This window comes from Cricetulus griseus, chromosome 6 (assembly GCF_003668045.3).
Source record: "Cricetulus griseus strain 17A/GY chromosome 6, alternate assembly CriGri-PICRH-1.0, whole genome shotgun sequence".
NCBI lineage: Eukaryota > Metazoa > Chordata > Mammalia > Rodentia > Cricetidae > Cricetulus > Cricetulus griseus.
In genome coordinates, this window is record NC_048599.1 from 27,723,897 (window position 1) to 27,741,103 (window position 17,207).

General features: G+C 50.9%; 1 protein-coding gene and 1 non-coding gene across 2 annotated transcripts; one reads left to right on the forward strand and one right to left on the reverse strand.

Annotated features, from left to right (window-relative positions):
* Nucleotides 1-929: 929 nt before the first annotated feature.
* Rbck1 (RANBP2-type and C3HC4-type zinc finger containing 1) lies at nucleotides 930-16,914 on the forward strand. Its single transcript, XM_027421513.2, has 12 exons — nucleotides 930-1,224; nucleotides 2,156-2,300; nucleotides 6,077-6,170; nucleotides 6,985-7,183; nucleotides 8,470-8,585; nucleotides 8,660-8,833; nucleotides 9,670-9,830; nucleotides 10,880-10,991; nucleotides 13,744-13,923; nucleotides 14,273-14,371; nucleotides 14,612-14,755; nucleotides 16,306-16,914. Exons 1-12 carry the CDS (start codon nucleotides 1,203-1,205, stop codon nucleotides 16,384-16,386), a joined length of 1,527 nt encoding a protein of 508 aa, XP_027277314.1. The 5' UTR covers nucleotides 930-1,202; the 3' UTR covers nucleotides 16,387-16,914.
* On the reverse strand, nucleotides 2,621-2,728 carry LOC113830790. Its single transcript, XR_003486671.1, has one exon. It is a non-coding gene; the product is annotated as a U6 spliceosomal RNA (small nuclear RNA).
* Nucleotides 16,915-17,207: the final 293 nt, after the last annotated feature.

Here is a 17,207-nt window from a genome sequence, read left to right on the forward strand (position 1 = left end):
CCAGGGATCTTCCTGTCTTCCTTTTCAGACGCCGGTTTACAAGCTCCCACTACTATTCCCTGTTTTTTAGGGGGCACTGAGTATTGAACTCAGGTCCTAAGGCTTGTACAGGAAGCAAGCATCTAATTCCCTACTCTATTATCTATATTTTAACAGGATCCCCGAGGGCATCTGAGGGGAAACAGACAGACGAGGGGCCGGCCGGATGAGATCTGGGCACAGGAGAGGATGAATTTGTTATCCATTTTGCAGGTGGGGCCCACTGTATTTGCTAATCTGTGGGGTGAAAAGTGGGAGAAAATGTAAAATAAGTGGAGGCTGAAAAGATTTCCCAGCCTTTGCTAGGCGAATACAAGAGACAAGTCTCCAGGCTGCCAAGGTGAGTTCTGGAGACTGCCACGTTTGGATTCAAACCCCAGCAGTGTGATTTTGGGCAAGCCCTAAACATTCAAACCCTCTGTTTCCTCAACTGAAAACGGGCCCAAAAACCTGGCTACCCGGAGATGGTGCGAGCCTGCTGGCTGTGCACCAGCGGGGGGCAGCGCTGGCAAGGGCAGCTCCTGAGGACCGCGGGCACTGAGGAGCCCACTTGCTGACCCTCCAAACCCCGCCCTCCGCCCTCCAGACCCCGCCCTCCACCCCACCCCCCAGCGGCAGGCCCTGGCTGGAGTCGGTGCTCAGCCGAGGGGCGATCGTGAGCACCGGGACCTAGTGTCCCTGGTCTGCGGGACCATGTGGTGGAGCGTAAGTGCCGGGGACAGTGTAGACGCCTGCAATAGCCGGTGAGCCTGCACAATCTCGGATGAGGGACAGTTTTCCGTTCGGTCTGCTGCACTTCCGGGGCTGCCACTTTCACTTTCTCTTCCGGGGATGCAGCCCTCTCTGTCTTCCGGGTAGCGCGAGCTGCGGGGCTGGGGTTCCGGACCTTGGGGCGCCCGCGCTTTTGGGTCGTGGTGACCCATCGCCCACTGCGGACTTGGCTTTCTGTGTCCCTCGCGGGGCTCCACCGGCTCCCAATGCCGGGCCTTGGGCCCTGGGCAGTGTAATGCTGCCCGAGTGCGTCCCGGAACACCGCTTGGGCCACGCGCGAGGCCGGCTAGGGCTGAATCGCTGCTGTCCTCCCGCCCTCTCCCAGGTGACCCCGAGGTAGCATTTCCCGGGAGCAGCAGCCCTTTCTGAGGGGATGGGCGCAGCCAGGCCAGATGGACGAGAAGACCAAGAAAGGTGGGCACCGACTGCAGCTGGTGTAAATGGGCCCTGGGCTGGGTCTGTGCTGGGGAGACTCAGTGGACACAGAACATCGAACCTGGAGAACTTCTGCTTGTTAGGGAAACAGATTGCAGTTAACCAGAGTAAGGCGGGTAGGGAACATTATATGCCTCTATCCCTTGCCCTTCCACCCAGATTTGGGCGAACATCGATAGTGTTAACTGTCTGTTTGCTGGGAACCCTGCCCTAATAAAACCAAGCCAGGGTTCTGGGCCACCTTTACTGACCGCTCCCATTTCCTTGCATTCATTCACTCCCGCCTGTCTCCTCTGTGCTGTCTCCTGTTGCGGATTGAATCTGGGGCTTCATGCATGCAAGGCAAGTGCCATACGACTGAGATATGCCTCCAGTCCTTGGCTTTTTTGTTCTGAACCAACCCCTTCTTGCCCAAGGACTTTGGCCATTCTCTGGCCTCTTGAAACAGTCTTCCTTATTGCATATTGGAATGCCCAGCAACCCCTCATTCAGGCCTCAGTTTCCCTCACCTCCTAGAGGTTTTCCCTAGCCTTCTTACTCAGTTATTGCTAGAATGGACCACAGCCTGATTATCTTGTCAAACCTTAAAGTAGAGATTCATGGGGAGAAGAACCCTATTCGTCTTAACCACTGTTAGATTCCACTTTCTGGACTAACGGCTGGCATACAGTAGAGTTCCAAGAAATGCTTGTCAGATAAACGAATGGAAAAGTATGGGGGACTCTGAACATGAGAGAAAAAGGGCACCCCATGAGTCCAGTGTGCAAGGGAGTGAAGACTAAAAAAGCACCACCTCCTCCCCCCAAAAGGACTTAAAATAGCCAGGTGTGGTAGATGACTTGCTAGGGAGACCTCCCCAGCCTCCCTAAGTAAACTGGTGCTAACCTGCTTGCTCTATGCTGATCTTCAGCAGAGGAGATGGCCCTGAGCCTCGCCCGGGCAGTGGCCGGCGGAGATGAACAGGCTGCTATGAAGTATGCCACCTGGCTGGCAGAGCAGAGGGTGCCCCTCAGGGTGCAAGTAAAACCTGAGGTCTTCCCAACACAGGACATCAGGTAAGTGTGACTCACATTAAAGGGGATGGAGGCCTCCTGAACCCCTCAGACAGATTATTTCCCCTGCTGGGGATCAAGTCCAGAGCCTCACTGGCAGATTCTCATGTAGGAGGCTGAGCTATGGGGTAGACTGCTTCCTGTGTGGGGGTTTCTTTTTTCTTTCTTTTTTTTTTCCAGACAGGGTTTCCCTGTGGCTTTGGAGGCTGTCCTGGAACTAGCTCTTGTAGACCAGGCTGGTCTCGAACTCACAGAGATCCGCCTGCCTCTGCCTCCCGAGTGCTGGGATTAAAAGCGTGCGCCACCAACGCCCGGCTATTTTTTCTTTTTTTAAGGGAACCTTGCACAATAGGTGTCATCCTTGCCCTGGGATCGTGCAGATCTTCCCTGTACCATTCCAGTTTTAGTGTCTGTGCTGCCAAAGCAAGCACGGGGTTCATTGTCTTAGATGTATAGAAACTGGCGAACTTTCAGGACACAGTTCTCTCCTTCCCACCTTTGGATCTGGACATAAACTTGGGTCAGCAGTCCTTGCACAGCAAGGACGTTTACCTACCAAGTCATCTCTCCAACATTTATATTTATTTTTTAATTTACTTTTTGTTTTAGAAGCCAAGTCTTATTCCATAGTCCAAGTTAGCCTATGAATCACTGTGTAGCCCAGGCTAGCCTTCAACTCAAGACAGTGTGTCTTCAGAGTATTAGTGTTACAGGTGTATACTACCAGACTTGATAGATAGTAACTTTTAGATTTTGTTACTACAAGGCTTCCTTAATTTATACCTCTTTGGTTCTGAACATGTCTTGCCACTATAGCAGTGGTTCTCAACCTTCCTAATTCTGTGACCCTTTAATACAGTTCCTCATGTTGTAGTGACCTCCAACCATAAAATTATATTTGGTGCTACTTTGTAACTGTAATTTTGCTACTGTTATGAATCATAATGTAAATATCTGTGTTTTCTGATGGGCTAAGGTGGCCCCACCCCCCCAAAGGGGTCTTGACCTGCAGATTGAGAACTGCTGCTGTATGGGTTTCATAGTATTGTAGTTATGGAATGGTTCACTGTGCAATGAGTATTGCATTTTAAAGCATGTGTACTTTTGTTTGTTTTTGTTTTTCAAGACAGGGTTTCTCTGTGTAACTCTGGCTGTCCTGGAACTCGATTTGTAGACCAGGCTGGCCTCGAACTCACAGAAATCCACCTGCCTCCGCCTCCTGAGTGCTGGGATTAGAGGTATGTACCACCACATCTGACAACCACACCTGGCAGAATGTGTACTTTTTTTTTTTTTAAGATTTTATTTATTTATTATGTATACAGCATTCTGCTTCCATGTATATGTGCACACCAGAAGTCGCCAGCAGATCTCAAAGCGGATGAACAGTCAGTGCTCTTAACCTCTGACCCATCTCTCCAGCCCCCAGAATGTGTACTTTTATGTTTCCAAATTCCTAAAATAATTTGAAGGTTAAGAATCTGGTCTGAGCTGGGTGGTGGTGGTGCATTCCTTTAATCCTGGCACTCAGGAGGCTAACCTGGTCTACAAAACAAGTTCCAGGATGACCAGGGCTACACAAAGAACATGTGGCCTCCATGGTGGAGTGATTCCCTGGGGTGTGTGAGGCTCTCAGTTCAATCTCCAGCACAGAAAACAAAGTCAGACATTGTTTGGAATGATACAGTTTGGATTTAAGTCACCATGATGGCTATTGATTGTTACTGTAGCACAGCTGCCATAGTATGTTTCTGTCTGGAAAAGGATGTGGCAGGGCCTGCCTCAGGCTGACAGAAAGGATTAAGTGGGTTAAACGATTTAATGCCACTAGTATCCAGATGTGTCTTCAATACCAGATGCTGCTCATTTGGCAGGAACAGATGGAGCCAGGACAGACTGTAATCCCAACACTGAGTGAGGGAAGGGGGAGGATCAGGAGTTCAAGGGCATCTTCAGCTTCATCAGGAGTTCAAGGCCAGCCTGATCTATGTGGGACCCTGTTTCAAAAAAAAAAAAAAAACAAAACAAAACAAAACAAAAAAAAAAACCAGAAGAATCTTCCTTTCCCCCACAAAAATTTTTGCCAGGCTTGGTGACAGATTCTTGGGAACTGAAACAGAGAGGTGATAAGTTCAAGGCTTGCCTTGGCAACTTACAGAGCCTGTCTCAAAATAAAAATAAAGGACTAGGACACTTATGGAGGATGGGGATCCAGAGAGACGGCCCAGGTAGGCTGTCCCTGTGGGTTATGCTGGCTAGCTTTCTGTGGCTGTGATCAACACTGACCAAAAGCAACTGGGAGGAAAGGGGGAAGTACAATCCTGGAGGCAGGTCCTGAAGCAGAGGTCATGGGGAGTGCTGCTTACCGGCTTGCTCCCCATTGCTCAGATTGCTTCTTTCTGTTTTTATTAAAGATTTTATTTATTTATTGTGTGCACAACATTCTGCTTCCATGTATATCTGCACACCAGAAGAGGGTACCAGGTCTTATAACGGATGGTTGTGAGCTACCATGTGGTTGCTGGGAATTGAACTCAGGACCTATTGAAGAGCAGTCAGTGCTCTTAACCTCTGAGCCATCTCTCCAGCCTCCAGATTGCTTCTTTTCTTTTCCTTTCTTTTCTTTTCTTTTCTTTTCTTCTCTTTCTTTCTTTCTTTCTTTCTTTCTTTCTTTCTTTCTTTCTCTTTCTTCCTTCCTTCCTTCCTTCCTTCCTTTCTTTCTTTCTTTCTTTCTTTCTTTCTTTCTTTCTTTCTTTCTTTCTTTCTTTTTGTTTTTCGAGACAGGGTTTCTCTGTGTAGCTTTGGAGCCTATCCTGGCACACGCTCTGGAGACCAGGCTGGCCTTGAACTCACAGAGATCCGCCTGCCTCTGTCTCCTGATTCTGGAACTAAAGGCATGCGCCACCAATGCCCGGCTTCCCAGATTGCTGCTTAGTACAACCCAGGACCACCTGCCCAGAGATAGCACCTCCCAGAGGTGACATTGCCCACAGTTGGCCTGGAGAGTTGTCTTAGCAGTTAAGAGGCTTGCTGTTCTTGTAGAAGAGCTAGGTTCGGTTCTCAGTACCCACATGGTGGCTCACTACTCTTTGTAACTCTGGTTCCAGGGGATCTGGCATCCACTTCTGGCTTGCGCAGGTACCAGGCACAAGTGGTACGCATATGCACATACAGGCAAACCCACATACACATGGCATATATACATGAGGGCAGACATTCATACACATGAAATAAGTCTTTAAAAAATTAATTTTTAGGGTTGGAGAGATGGCTCAGAGGTTAAGAGCACTGGCTGCTCTTCCAGAGGTCCTGAGTTCAATTCCCAGCACCCACATGGTGGATTGCAGCCATCTATAACGGGATCTGATGCCCTCTTCTGGCATGCAGTCTCTATATGTAGATAAAGCATATACATAAAATAAATAAGCCTTAAAAAATTAATTTTTAGGCCAGGCTTTGGTGACACACGCCTTTAGTTCCAGCACTCGGGAGACAGAGGCAGGCGGATCTCTGTGAGTTCAAGGCCAGCCTGGTCTCCAGAGCGAGTGCCAGGATAGGCTCCAAAGCTACACAGAGAAACCCTGTCTCGAAAAACCCAAAAAAAAAAAAAAACAAAAAAAATTAATTTTTAAAAAGGAAAGGCTTGCTTATAGACCAATTTGATGGAGGCGTTTTTCAGTTGATATTTTCTCTTCTAACTTGTATACATTGACACAAAACTAATGAGCACCTAGCACCTGCACATGTGTATGAACATTTGCCTGCCTTCTCTCCCACAGACTGTGTGTGAGCGTGGAGGATGCCTACCTGCACACTGTCACCATTTGGCTCACAGTGCGTCCTGATATGACAGTGGCCTCTCTCAAGGACATGGTGAGTGAGGGGCAGGAGGCAGGTGGGCTCCTCTCTGGCTTGTATTTCCGTTCTGCTCTCTCCATCCTCTCTGTGTCCCTCCCACCCTATATGCTCTGTTGCTGTGGTCAAACACCTGCTAGAAACAACTTGAGGAGAGGTTTGTTTTGGCTTACAGGTCAGAGGACACAGTGCATCATGGGAAGGGGTGGTGCTTGAGAGACTCCATCCAGGGGACAGGAGCTTACAGCTGTGGCCATTTTTTTCTCTTCTGCCCTCCGTTATACTTTTTTTTTAAAGAGCTATTTATTTTACTTTATGTATGAATGTTCGCCTGATGTGTGTATTGTATCATGTGTGTGCCTGTTGGATCCTCTGGAACTGGGGTTATGGATGATTGTGAGCCACCATGTGAGTGCTGTTAATTGAACCAGTTCTCTTAACCACCAGCCAGCCCTCCAGCCCTCCTCTCTCCTTTTGTAAATAGAGGGTTTGACTTTTTAACCTTGGGTGGTCTGGAACTCACTTTGCAGACCAGGCTGGCCTCCGATTTGCAGAGATCCATGTGTCTCTGCCTCCTGAGTTCTGGGATCAAAGGTATGCATCTGCCACCATGCCTGGCCTCAGTTGTGGCTTTTCATATGGCCAGGGAGCAAAGAACTAGGGTGAAAGCAGGGTAGGCTCTAGCCATCAAAGCCAGCCTTCAGTGGCCCACCTCTGTCAGCCAGGACTTCGAGAGTTTCAGGAAACATCACCCCCAACTTGAATCAAGTGTTCAGATGTCAGTGTGACAATAGATGTTGTACTTTCAAACTATAACTGCCCCCTTCCCCAGGTGTTTCTAGATTATGGCTTTCCACCCAGCCTGCAGCAGTGGGTGGTTGGACAGAGGCTGGCACGAGACCAGGAGACCCTGCATTCGCATGGTGTTCGACAGAACGGAGACAGCGCCTACCTCTACCTGCTGTCTGCCTGCAACACCTCACTCAACCCGCAGGAGCTGCAGCGGCAGCGGCAGCTTCGGATGTTGGAAGGTGAAGCTCTGTCAGGGATGTACTGGACGGCCCTGTACATGGATGAGGATGACAGATGGGGAGGGAGCTTTTTGTAGAACTCTTGAGCAGGTCTGGCATGAGGAGAGGGGCTGTTTAGTCCTGGCCTGGCGTTTGCTAGCTATGTGACCTTGAGCATGCTCATTCTGTCTCTGTCCATCAGGGTTCCGTGTTTCTATTTGTTTGTAACTAGGATTTAGTATGGCTTCTTTGTCTGCAGTATTTCAGACCTGTAGAAAGGTTCACAGTTGTACAGAGAAACATCTTCCTCCTTTAGCTTTACCCTGAGTGCAGAATCTTAGGGAATGAGATCTTCCTCCCCTGAATACTTGTGTAGTTTTTTAAAAAAGAAAGGCCATTTTTCTGAACAACTGTCTGTGCAGGAAATGAATTTCTATATAGTGCAATCTTTCTTTTGAGACAGGGTTTCTGTGTTTAGTCCTAGGTGTCCTGAAACTCTGACCCTCCCAAGTGCTGGGACTAAAGGTGTGTGCCACCACTGCCCAGCGTTTTTGATTTTTAAATTACATTTATTGGGCCAGGCATAGTGATACATTCCTTTAATCCCAGCACTTGAGAGGCAGAGAGGCTAGCCTGGTCTACAGAGTAAGTTCCAGGACAGCCAAAACTATATGAGAAATCCTGTCTTAAAAAGACAACCCTCAACAAAGTAATTTAAAAGTTACATTTATTTGTGTGTGTGGCTGGACACATGCTATCTGCACATGTGCACACGTAGAGGAAAGAGGGCACCTTTCGGGAGTCAGTGTCTTTCCACTGTGGGGGCCAAGGTTTTACACTCAGGTCATCAGGCTTGGTGGCAAACACCTTTGCCCACTGAACCCTCTCTCTGGCTTGACACTGACACAGTGCGGCCACTCTCGTTTGGGTTTTGTCAGTCACCCAATCATTGTCCTTGGTGGCAAAAGACATAGCATTCAGCTGCCCTATCTCAGCCCCTCCTAGCCCTGACCCCTTCAGGCCTCTGTTTGCCCTCCTGACTGAAGATGTTCAGGCCTCTTTCTTGGTGAACGTTCTAGCGTGATGGAGTCAGGGTTAGGCAGCTCCTCCTCTCAAAAGGGATGGGGTTCATGAAGGTACAGTTGTGGGTGAGGTAAAGCCATGGCCTTGGGGTATCCTGGATGTCCACCTTCAGGAAGAGGCTAGAAACACTGCAGAGTTGCCAGATGCCTCAAAGTGGGATGTGCTGGGCTGGTTCAGCACGTGAATACCTGGGCAGCCTGGATCCACACACACTCCTTCTGCAGATTTGGGCTTCAAGGACCTTACCCTGCAGCCACGGGGCCCCCTGGAGCCCATCCTTCCCAAGCCCAGGGCCCACCAGGAGCCGGGGCAGCCAGACGCAGCACCAGAGTCGCCACCGGTAAGCACCTTACTTCATGTGCGCGCTGTCTTCTCTGCTAAACCCAGCCGACCTCACACCCCCTCTGCATCTAGGTGGGCTGGCAGTGCCCTGGCTGTACTTTCATCAACAAACCCACACGGCCTGGCTGTGAGATGTGCTGTCGTGCAAGGCCAGAGACCTACCAGATACCTGCCTCATACCAGCCCGATGAGGAAGAGCGAGCACGCCTGGCTGGAGAGGAGCAGGCGCTGCGCCAGTACCAGCAGGTGGGCACACATGTCCAGGGACAGACATCTGCAGGCTGCTTAGAAAGGCTAAGCCACAAAGGGAACCACCTGCACACTGCTGGGCCCCTGGCTACTGTACTGCACTCCTCTCATGAGCACACTGCTAAGCCATAACCTTGCTGTGGATCGAGAGCTGCCTCTCTCTGAGGCCAGTTCTGGGGCTGAGACTCACTTTTGGGTGTGATGCACAGCCAGGCTCCTCACTTGTTCTGCACCTTCACTTTGACACCCCACCTCCCAAGTATACAAGCGTCTCTACGCTAACTATGCTATACCTCAGCCCAAATCTCAGCCCCTGGCCTGGAACCCCATCTTGGCTCCTACTGTACCCCCTCTTCTCCCTTCCTCTCTCATGGACTGCCTTCCTGTGCTCCTTGGGAGTGAGTCTGTCTTCTCATTTCCCTAGAGTAGTCAGTTCCCAACACAAACACTGATACAGCAGACACCCAACTCTGGTGCTCCCACTCAAAAAGCCTGCTTCTATTTCACCTGCGTTCCCCTTAGACTCAGCGCAGCCTGACCAGCCTTGACCGTGACCCCATGCCTAGCCAAGCCTTACCTGCAGCCTGGCTCTGCCTCCAGCTTGAACCCGCCACTCCCTCTTGTACCCTGAACCTTTTCTTTCTCTACTGCCCTGGTCCCCTCACCTAGCTTCTTACTGTGCTGTAGCCCCACCCTGGCTGTCTTGGCCTGCCCATGTTCCCAGCCCCCTACTGCCTTGCTGCCCCCCATACGACCCCAGCCCTGTCCTACTTCCTATCTGAACAACTGAGACCCTGACCCACCTGGTGGCCCTGCCCTGCCCGTGTGCCCAGCGGAAACAGCAGCAGCAGGAGGGGAACTACCTGCAGCACGTGCAGCTGGAGCAGAGGAGCCTGGTGCTGAATACCGAGCCCGCTGAGTGCCCTGTGTGCTACTCAGTGCTGGCGCCCGGCGAGGCCGTGGTGCTGCGTGAGTGTCTGCACACCTTCTGCAGGTGCGGCCCAACTCCCACTAGCAACAGTGCTCACCAAAGCCACAGTGAACTGTGGGCAGCCTTGTTCTTTATCTCATTGGATTCCCACAAAACACCATTTATGCAAGAGGTGTTGTGGCTCATGCCTGGAATACCAGCACTCGGGAGGGAGAGGCAAGAGGATCAGAAGGTCAAGACTAGCTTCGGCTATATAGTGAGTTCAAGGTCAGCCAGGGTTACATGAGACTTTGTCCCAAAAATCCAAAGTAAAAGGAATGGTAAACAGAGAATGGTAAACAAGCATCCATGTTGTGAAGGCTACACAACTTGCAAGAAGCTCAGAAACGAGACGAGCGTTCTGACTCCAGAGCCACTGCCCTTCCTCACTGCCTGTCACTGCCTGGGCATATGTAAAGACATTAGGGCCAAGCTCTGACAGCCCACAGCACTCTGCCCTGTAGTGTGTGCATTTTCTCTTGGGTCTCCTGTGCAGCCTTTCTACCCTTTAGCTGGGAAAAGTATGTTCATTCACATAGGGGGCCCTGGTGGAGTGCTGCCTTCTAGCTTATGTTCTAGTGGGGAGTCTTTGTTAATGTATAAAATGCCACATGCTAAATAACGAGGTTGTGAGCCTTGCTCAGGTTGTTAGGGGCAGGGCTGGCAGCCCCTAAGGAAGTTGTGCTGGAGCAGAGGCTGGAAAGCTGTCTGCAAAGATCAGGGAGCAGAGGGATGGTGGGTGTGGTGGGACGGGATAGTTGTGCCTGTGCAGGTGACAAAAGCCCTGAGCCACTCTGGGCCTCTTTGGGTGGTACTGCTGCAGTGCTGAAAGTGGGCATTTGCACCAGCTAGAGAGACAGGGATCAAGGAGGTGGTTACTGCAGTCCCCTGGGCAGGGATGCCAGTGCCCTAGACCAGAGAGTGGCCAGGATGATGGGTGGATAGAAGTGGGGCCTTGGTGACAGGCTGAAGAGAGGGATGGGAAGAAAGGGCTCGGTTAGACCCTGCCATCTGAGGGCTGGAGTCCCTGTGGAGGTTGAAATGAACCTAATTACCACCCTCCCCGCCTCCAGGGAGTGCCTGCAGGGCACCATCCGAAACAGCCAGGAGGCAGAGGTATCCTGCCCCTTCATTGACAGCACCTACTCGTGCCCTGGCAAGCTGCTGGAGAGGGAGATCCGAGCGGTAAGGCCATGGGGGGGAAGGAATCTGAGTCAGCAGCATCTGCATCCCCAGGCAGATGCTTCCCAAGAGTGTCCACTCAGAGTGCCTGGGGCCCAGGCAGAGCAGCATCGGAGGGAGGAGATGAACCCGCAGACACTCAGCCCCTGCTCTGCCCTGGGCCAGCACCACAGGTGGGATCTGCTAGTGTGTTCATGGTGCGGCTGCTTTTGTTTTGTAACCAGTCACTTCAGACCTGGTGCCTGGTGCCTGGTGCCTGGTGCCTGGTGCCTGGTGCCTGGTGCCTGGAGTGGTTTGTGAATTGCAAAGTAGTGCTTCCGTATGGGTGGAGCTGGGGTTTCTGTGCTTCAGGGTTGGCTCCTGGCTTGTCTACTGTGGTGAGTATGAGATGGTTTGTGATGATGGCATTGCCTGGGATAACTACTTCAGCCCCCTCCATAAGTAGGCTAACCAGGACTGTCCCCTGGCCCTGGTTAGTGAGGTTTCAGTGTTCCAAGCAAAAACTCTTAATTGTATAGAGACTGCTTTGCTGTAATCCTGTTAACCAGTGCAAATGATATGCTCAGGCCCATATTCCCTGTGGGGCCAACATGAACCATGGTCTGAAATGCTGTGGTAATATGGCCCTTCATGGGTAAAAATGGGAGCAGAATTGGCACGGCAGTCCATCCTGTCAGCCTAGCACTGCCGAGGCAGCAGGACAAAAAGCTTGAGGCCAGCCTGAGCTACACAGAAAGGCTGTCATACAAAATTAAGGGCTAGTGGGTCCAGAACTTGCCTAGCAAGCACAGCTCCTGGGTTTGACCATAGACAGGAAAGCAGGCCCACAGTGGCCAGCGTCCAGATGGATGGACCCCAGGCATGCACAGATCCACCCCCCTTCCCCTTGCTCCTGCCTCCTCTGACCATGTTTCTCCTGAGGTCCCCCCAAATTTTACCAAATGTTTCTCAAGCCCAAGGCCCAAAGGACTCTGCTGAGGTAGGAAGGACATCTAAGAGAATAGAATTTGGAGAATTTCAGTTTTATGTTCAAAGCAGCTTTTACCTTGTCCATGGGGCTTCTGAGTGGGTCAGCGCCTGGGCCTTGCTGAAGTGTCCTTATTGTGCTCTGGAAATGCCAGGACACTGGCCCTCATGGCCACTGGCTCAGAGATTTCCTGAGAAGGTCATTCTGCCAAGGGGCTGCTTACAGAACACCCTAGAAGCCCCCAGGTCCTCACTCAAGCTTTAGGTATGGCAGTGAGAGGAGCAGGTGTTAGCAGGATGGCGTGGTGGTGTTCTTACTAAGTGGTGGTGAATAACCAGGCAGTGGTGGCACACAGCTTTAGTTCCAGCACTCAGGAGACAGAAGCAAGTGAATCTCTGAGTCAAGGTCAGCCTGGTCTACAAAGTGAGTTCTGGACAACCAGGATTACAAAGAGAAACACCGTCTCAAAAATAAGTAAATAAAAAATAAAACAAAAAAACAAAGTGGCAGAGAATAGGGAGAAATAAAAAAGTAGCCCCAACTCTGCAGGCCCTAGACATTGTCCAGTAGCATTTTGTTCTCTTTCCTTCTTTCTCAGCAGGTAATATTTTGGTTTTGGGTTTTTTTTTGTTTTTTGTTTGTTTTGTTTTGTTTTTTTTGAGACAGGGTCTCACTATGTAGTCTTGGTTGATTTGACTCAGAGGTCTACCCTTCAGTGCCTCCTGAGTGCATGGGTTAATGTTCCCAGATACATATGTATGTGTGTGTGTATATATGTATATATGCACATGTTTGGCAGCAAACACCCTTGCCTGTTGTGCCATTTCTTTGGTCCCAGACAGTATTTTTGAAGTAACATCATTCGCTGTAAATTCACACATGACAAAATACACCCTTACAGGTGTGCAGGTATGTGAGTTTTGACACGTCACTTATTTTAAACACCCAGCTAAGATGCAGAACAAAGGCCTGACTGCCCCTTACTGACTCGAGTTGCATGTTTGCCACTGCTTCTTCAAGGAGCGTTCGTTTCTGCTCTCTGCATTTAGGGAGTGCGGCTAACACTGCTTGGGACTGTGCCAGGTGAAGCAGACTCATGAGGGGCAGAGGGCACCAGCATATGGTCAAGTCCGGGACACAGCCGCACTGTTCACAGAGTGCAGTGGATCTGAGTCCACATTGGTCTTTGAGACCGGATGTGGTACAGATGGCCTTAAACTCTCAGTGATCCTTCGGCTCCAGCCTTCAAAGTACTGGGATTTAATGGCTTGTGCTACTGTACTGGTTCCAGGATAGGAATCTAACCTTTTTGTCCCCTATCACTTGTGTCCATTTTTTTTTTTCTCATAAAATTGGCTCTGTTGGCTGTTTGTCCTCAATTAAAGTCCTTAGGTATGCAGTTCTGAAGCATTCATCACTGTCCCTTAGCTCTGTAGCCATCATGGCCCTCCACTGTCAGAGCTTTGCCAACTTCCTGCCACAGCCTCCCAAGTGCTGGAGTGATAAGCTTTGGGTCAAGGCTGTCTAAATTGAAGAGCTGGAAGGGCTCTGAAGAACAGAGCTTGAGCCCTAGTGATGGCTCATCTGCAATGGCAGCTCTTGGGAAGTAGAGACACACCAGGAATTGAAAGCCAGCCACCATTACATGAAACCCTGTTCCCCCCAAAACAAACAAACAAACCAAGGCTGGGGAGTGGGTTGAGGTTCTGGGTTACCTGGGAGCATTTGATAGGAGGAGGGCATCTGCTGGGTGCTCTGAACTCCAGCAACAAAGCCCTGTGTGTGCAGCTCCTGTCCCCTGAGGACTACCAGCGCTTCCTGGACCTGGGTGTGTCGATCGCAGAGAACCGCAGCACCTTGAGCTACCACTGCAAGACCCCCGACTGCAGGGGCTGGTGCTTCTTTGAGGATGATGTCAACGAGTTCACCTGTCCTGTGTGCTCCCGGGTCAACTGTCTGCTCTGCAAGGTGGGATGAGGCCCATGTGGCCTCACTGCCTTTATCTATCTGGGGTTTGCTGTGACTGGCTATGACAACTGCAAGAGGCTTCAGCCCGTCACAGGGGAGAGCTGTTTTAGGGTTACAGTACAGTGCCCATCACTACCTAACCAAATAGGACTTATATTAGGTTCCTCCTGATGGCCCTGGCTTTACTTCCCTGAACCACGTCTTCTATAAAATGGCTTCTGTAAAATGGGTCAAGTTTCCTAAGTGAGGGCTTTAGCTGGTGACCTCTGAGGTACTCAGTGCCAGTGTGGGCCTCTTCTGCCCCTCACCTTAAGCAAAAAAGTCTAACTCAGAGCCCCTTGCCCTGCAGGCCATCCATGAGCGCATGAATTGCAGGGAGTATCAGGACGACTTGGCCCTTCGGGCTCAGAATGACGTGGCTGCCCGGCAGACAACGGAGATGCTGAGGGTAAGGCAGGGTCCTCAGCAAGAGCCTGGGGACTTATGGCTGCTTGGGACCCATGGTTTTGGAGGCTTACCCGGTCTCCCTTCTGGTTGCACCCCTCTTTTCAAGGGTGTCAGGTGTGGAGCTGTAGGAAGAGTCTGGGTTGGGGAGCCCTCAGACACAGAGTAGCAGCTAGCCATGCCAGGCTCTGAGGAGAGTACACTGCGGAGGGCAAGGCCTCAGGAGCTACACTGCCTTTTTCAGGTGATGCTGCAGCAGGGTGAGGCCATGCACTGCCCACAGTGCCGGATTGTGGTCCAGAAGAAGGATGGCTGTGACTGGATCCGCTGCACCGTCTGCCACACTGAGATCTGCTGGGTCACCAAGGGTCCACGCTGGGGCCCTGGGGTGAGTCTTCAGGGTACTGAAGAGTTGAGGGTGGTGTAGTTCCTGGAATGGCCTCAAAACTTCAGCCATCAACTGAGTCTAGCTACCATATACACCTTAAAGGGAAGGACTTATTTATTTCTGAGGCAGGGTTTTATTATATAACCATGGCTGACCTGGAAACTTACTATGTAGACTGAGCTGTCCTCTAGTTTAAGAGATCACCCTGCCTCTGCTTCCCAAGTGCTGGGATTAAAGGTGTGTGCTACCAAGTCTGGCCTAATTTTATGTTTTATTGTCTGTGCACCTGTATGTGGGGGAGTGGGAGTAGGGGAGGGATGGGGAGGGGGGGAAGGGAGGAGGAAGGAGGGGGAAGAGGGGTGAGAGAGAGAGAGAGAGAGAGAGAGAGAGAGAGAGAGAGCGAGCGCTGTGGTGTTCATATGTCAGAGGACAGCTTAGTGGAGTTGCCCCTCTTCCATCTTTTTGTGTGACAAGACCTTTCATTGCTGAGCCATCTCACCGGCTCAGGGGACCATTTTCTTTGTCAAGACAGTGTTTTTTTTTTTTTTTTTTCAAGACAGTGTTTCTCTTTGTAGCCCTGGGTGTCCTGGAATTCACTCTGTAGACCAGGCTGGCCTCCAACTCACAGAGATTGCCTGTCTCTGCCTCCTCAGTGTGGGGATTAAAGGCATGCGCCACCACTGCCTTTTTTTTCCAGCAGATTTTCTTTTATTCCTTAGACTGTTTCTCACTCTGTAGCCTGGGCTTGGAATTTGTGGCAATCCTCCTGTCTCAGCCTCCTGCGTGCTAAAGATTAGTATGTGTCACCTTGCTGGACTTGAGGGTTAAGAATTTTTTACATCTTAAAAGTGTCTTTTAAGTTATCAAAACGCCACAGTAAATATTTCTGGAGCCTGGCTATCCCAGGCTTTTGCCTCTTACCTCTAGCCATGCTCATGTGGAGGGCTCGCCAGGCCTCAGACCTGGCGTGTGCAGCAAGGCTTGCCCTGCATTCTGCTTTTAGGGAGAGCAAGTCAGGGTCAGTCTGGAGTTGGGAGGGGGATTGCAAATCCCTCCCTCTGGCATGTATTTGCCATCTCTCACTTCAGACTCTTCCTCCACAAAATGGAGACAGGGCCTATCTCTAGTATAAGAGAAGTGCTCAGTGGATGCCTATCCCAGGTTGAGTGCCCTGTATGTGGTGGCAGTCATTATTAGAAGTGGGTTGCTGGAATCAGAGCTGGCATCACTACTGGTGGACTTAGAGACAGGTGGTCCAGAGGGAACTGTACTATTTCCCTCTGTCCAGGTGCTGATCCACCTGCAGCCACAGTCCTTTCCCTCTCTAGCCTGGAGAGAAGACCATGGAGTTGAGGGTGCTGGAGGGGTTGAGATGGGCTTGGTTGAAAGGCTTCCATAGTTGCCTCCTTCAGGTTGCCAAGGCTGTTCTTTGCAGGAGGGCTTTTGGCAGCCAGTCTCTACCTTCAGATGGGCTCTGCCTTGGAGTGGTGATGTGACTTGGGGATAGCCTGTTTTTACCACACTGATACCCTCTTTTCTCTATCCTTTAGGGCCCAGGGGACACCAGTGGGGGCTGCCGCTGCCGGGTCAATGGGATTCCTTGCCATCCTAGCTGTCAGAACTGCCACTGAGTTGGAAGATGGTGGCCCTCAATATTGACCAAGACCCACATGTGTAGCAGCTAAACAGCAGGACTAGGCCAGGGGTTTTAACTCTGGTTTGGCCACTGTACCTTTAAGCTTGGCCAGGGAAAAGGCCCTGAGCTGTGCTGCCAGCTTGGTGTCTTACAGGAGCCCCAGCTGAGCCAGTGTCATGTTGCTCCACGGGGTTACTGACTAGCCCTTATGGCCCTGAGCTAGATACCCTACCCTTACTAGCCACCAGCCTCAATTAAACACAGCCCTGACCTAAGGCCTGGCTGGCTGGCTGGTGTTCTGAGCCGCCCTGAGTGACTGTTCCCCTCAGCATGCTCTCTGAGGACCCAGATCCTCACCCTTTGCCTTGCTGGCTTTCTGGGCACTTTCGCTGCTGTTGCTGTTGAGGACCTGGCATCTCTAAGCACTGTGGTGAACCCAATCCTGGTAGGTCAGCAAACATAGCCCATGGGGTCAGCTCTGTATCCCCCTTTGAATAAGTGAATTAAAGTTGTTTCCCAGGAAGGGAGGTGTGTTGTGCTTGGGGGAGCAAATGTCCTAGGTTGAATGCTATGCAGGCTGGATAGTGAGCTCTGGGGAGCTTGGAAAAGCACCTAGAGGGGATCTGTTGGCTCTGGCAGTTGGGGAAAATCAGACTAGCTCAGCTCTGACACCACCATGCCTAAATTCCTAGGACAAGCATTGCTAGGGCCAGTATTAGTGCAGACTGATGAAATTTACAGAGAAGGGCTTGAAGGCTGGAGGGATGGCTGCTGGGATGGGAGGCCACGGCAGCATCTAGAGACTGGAGGAAAGGC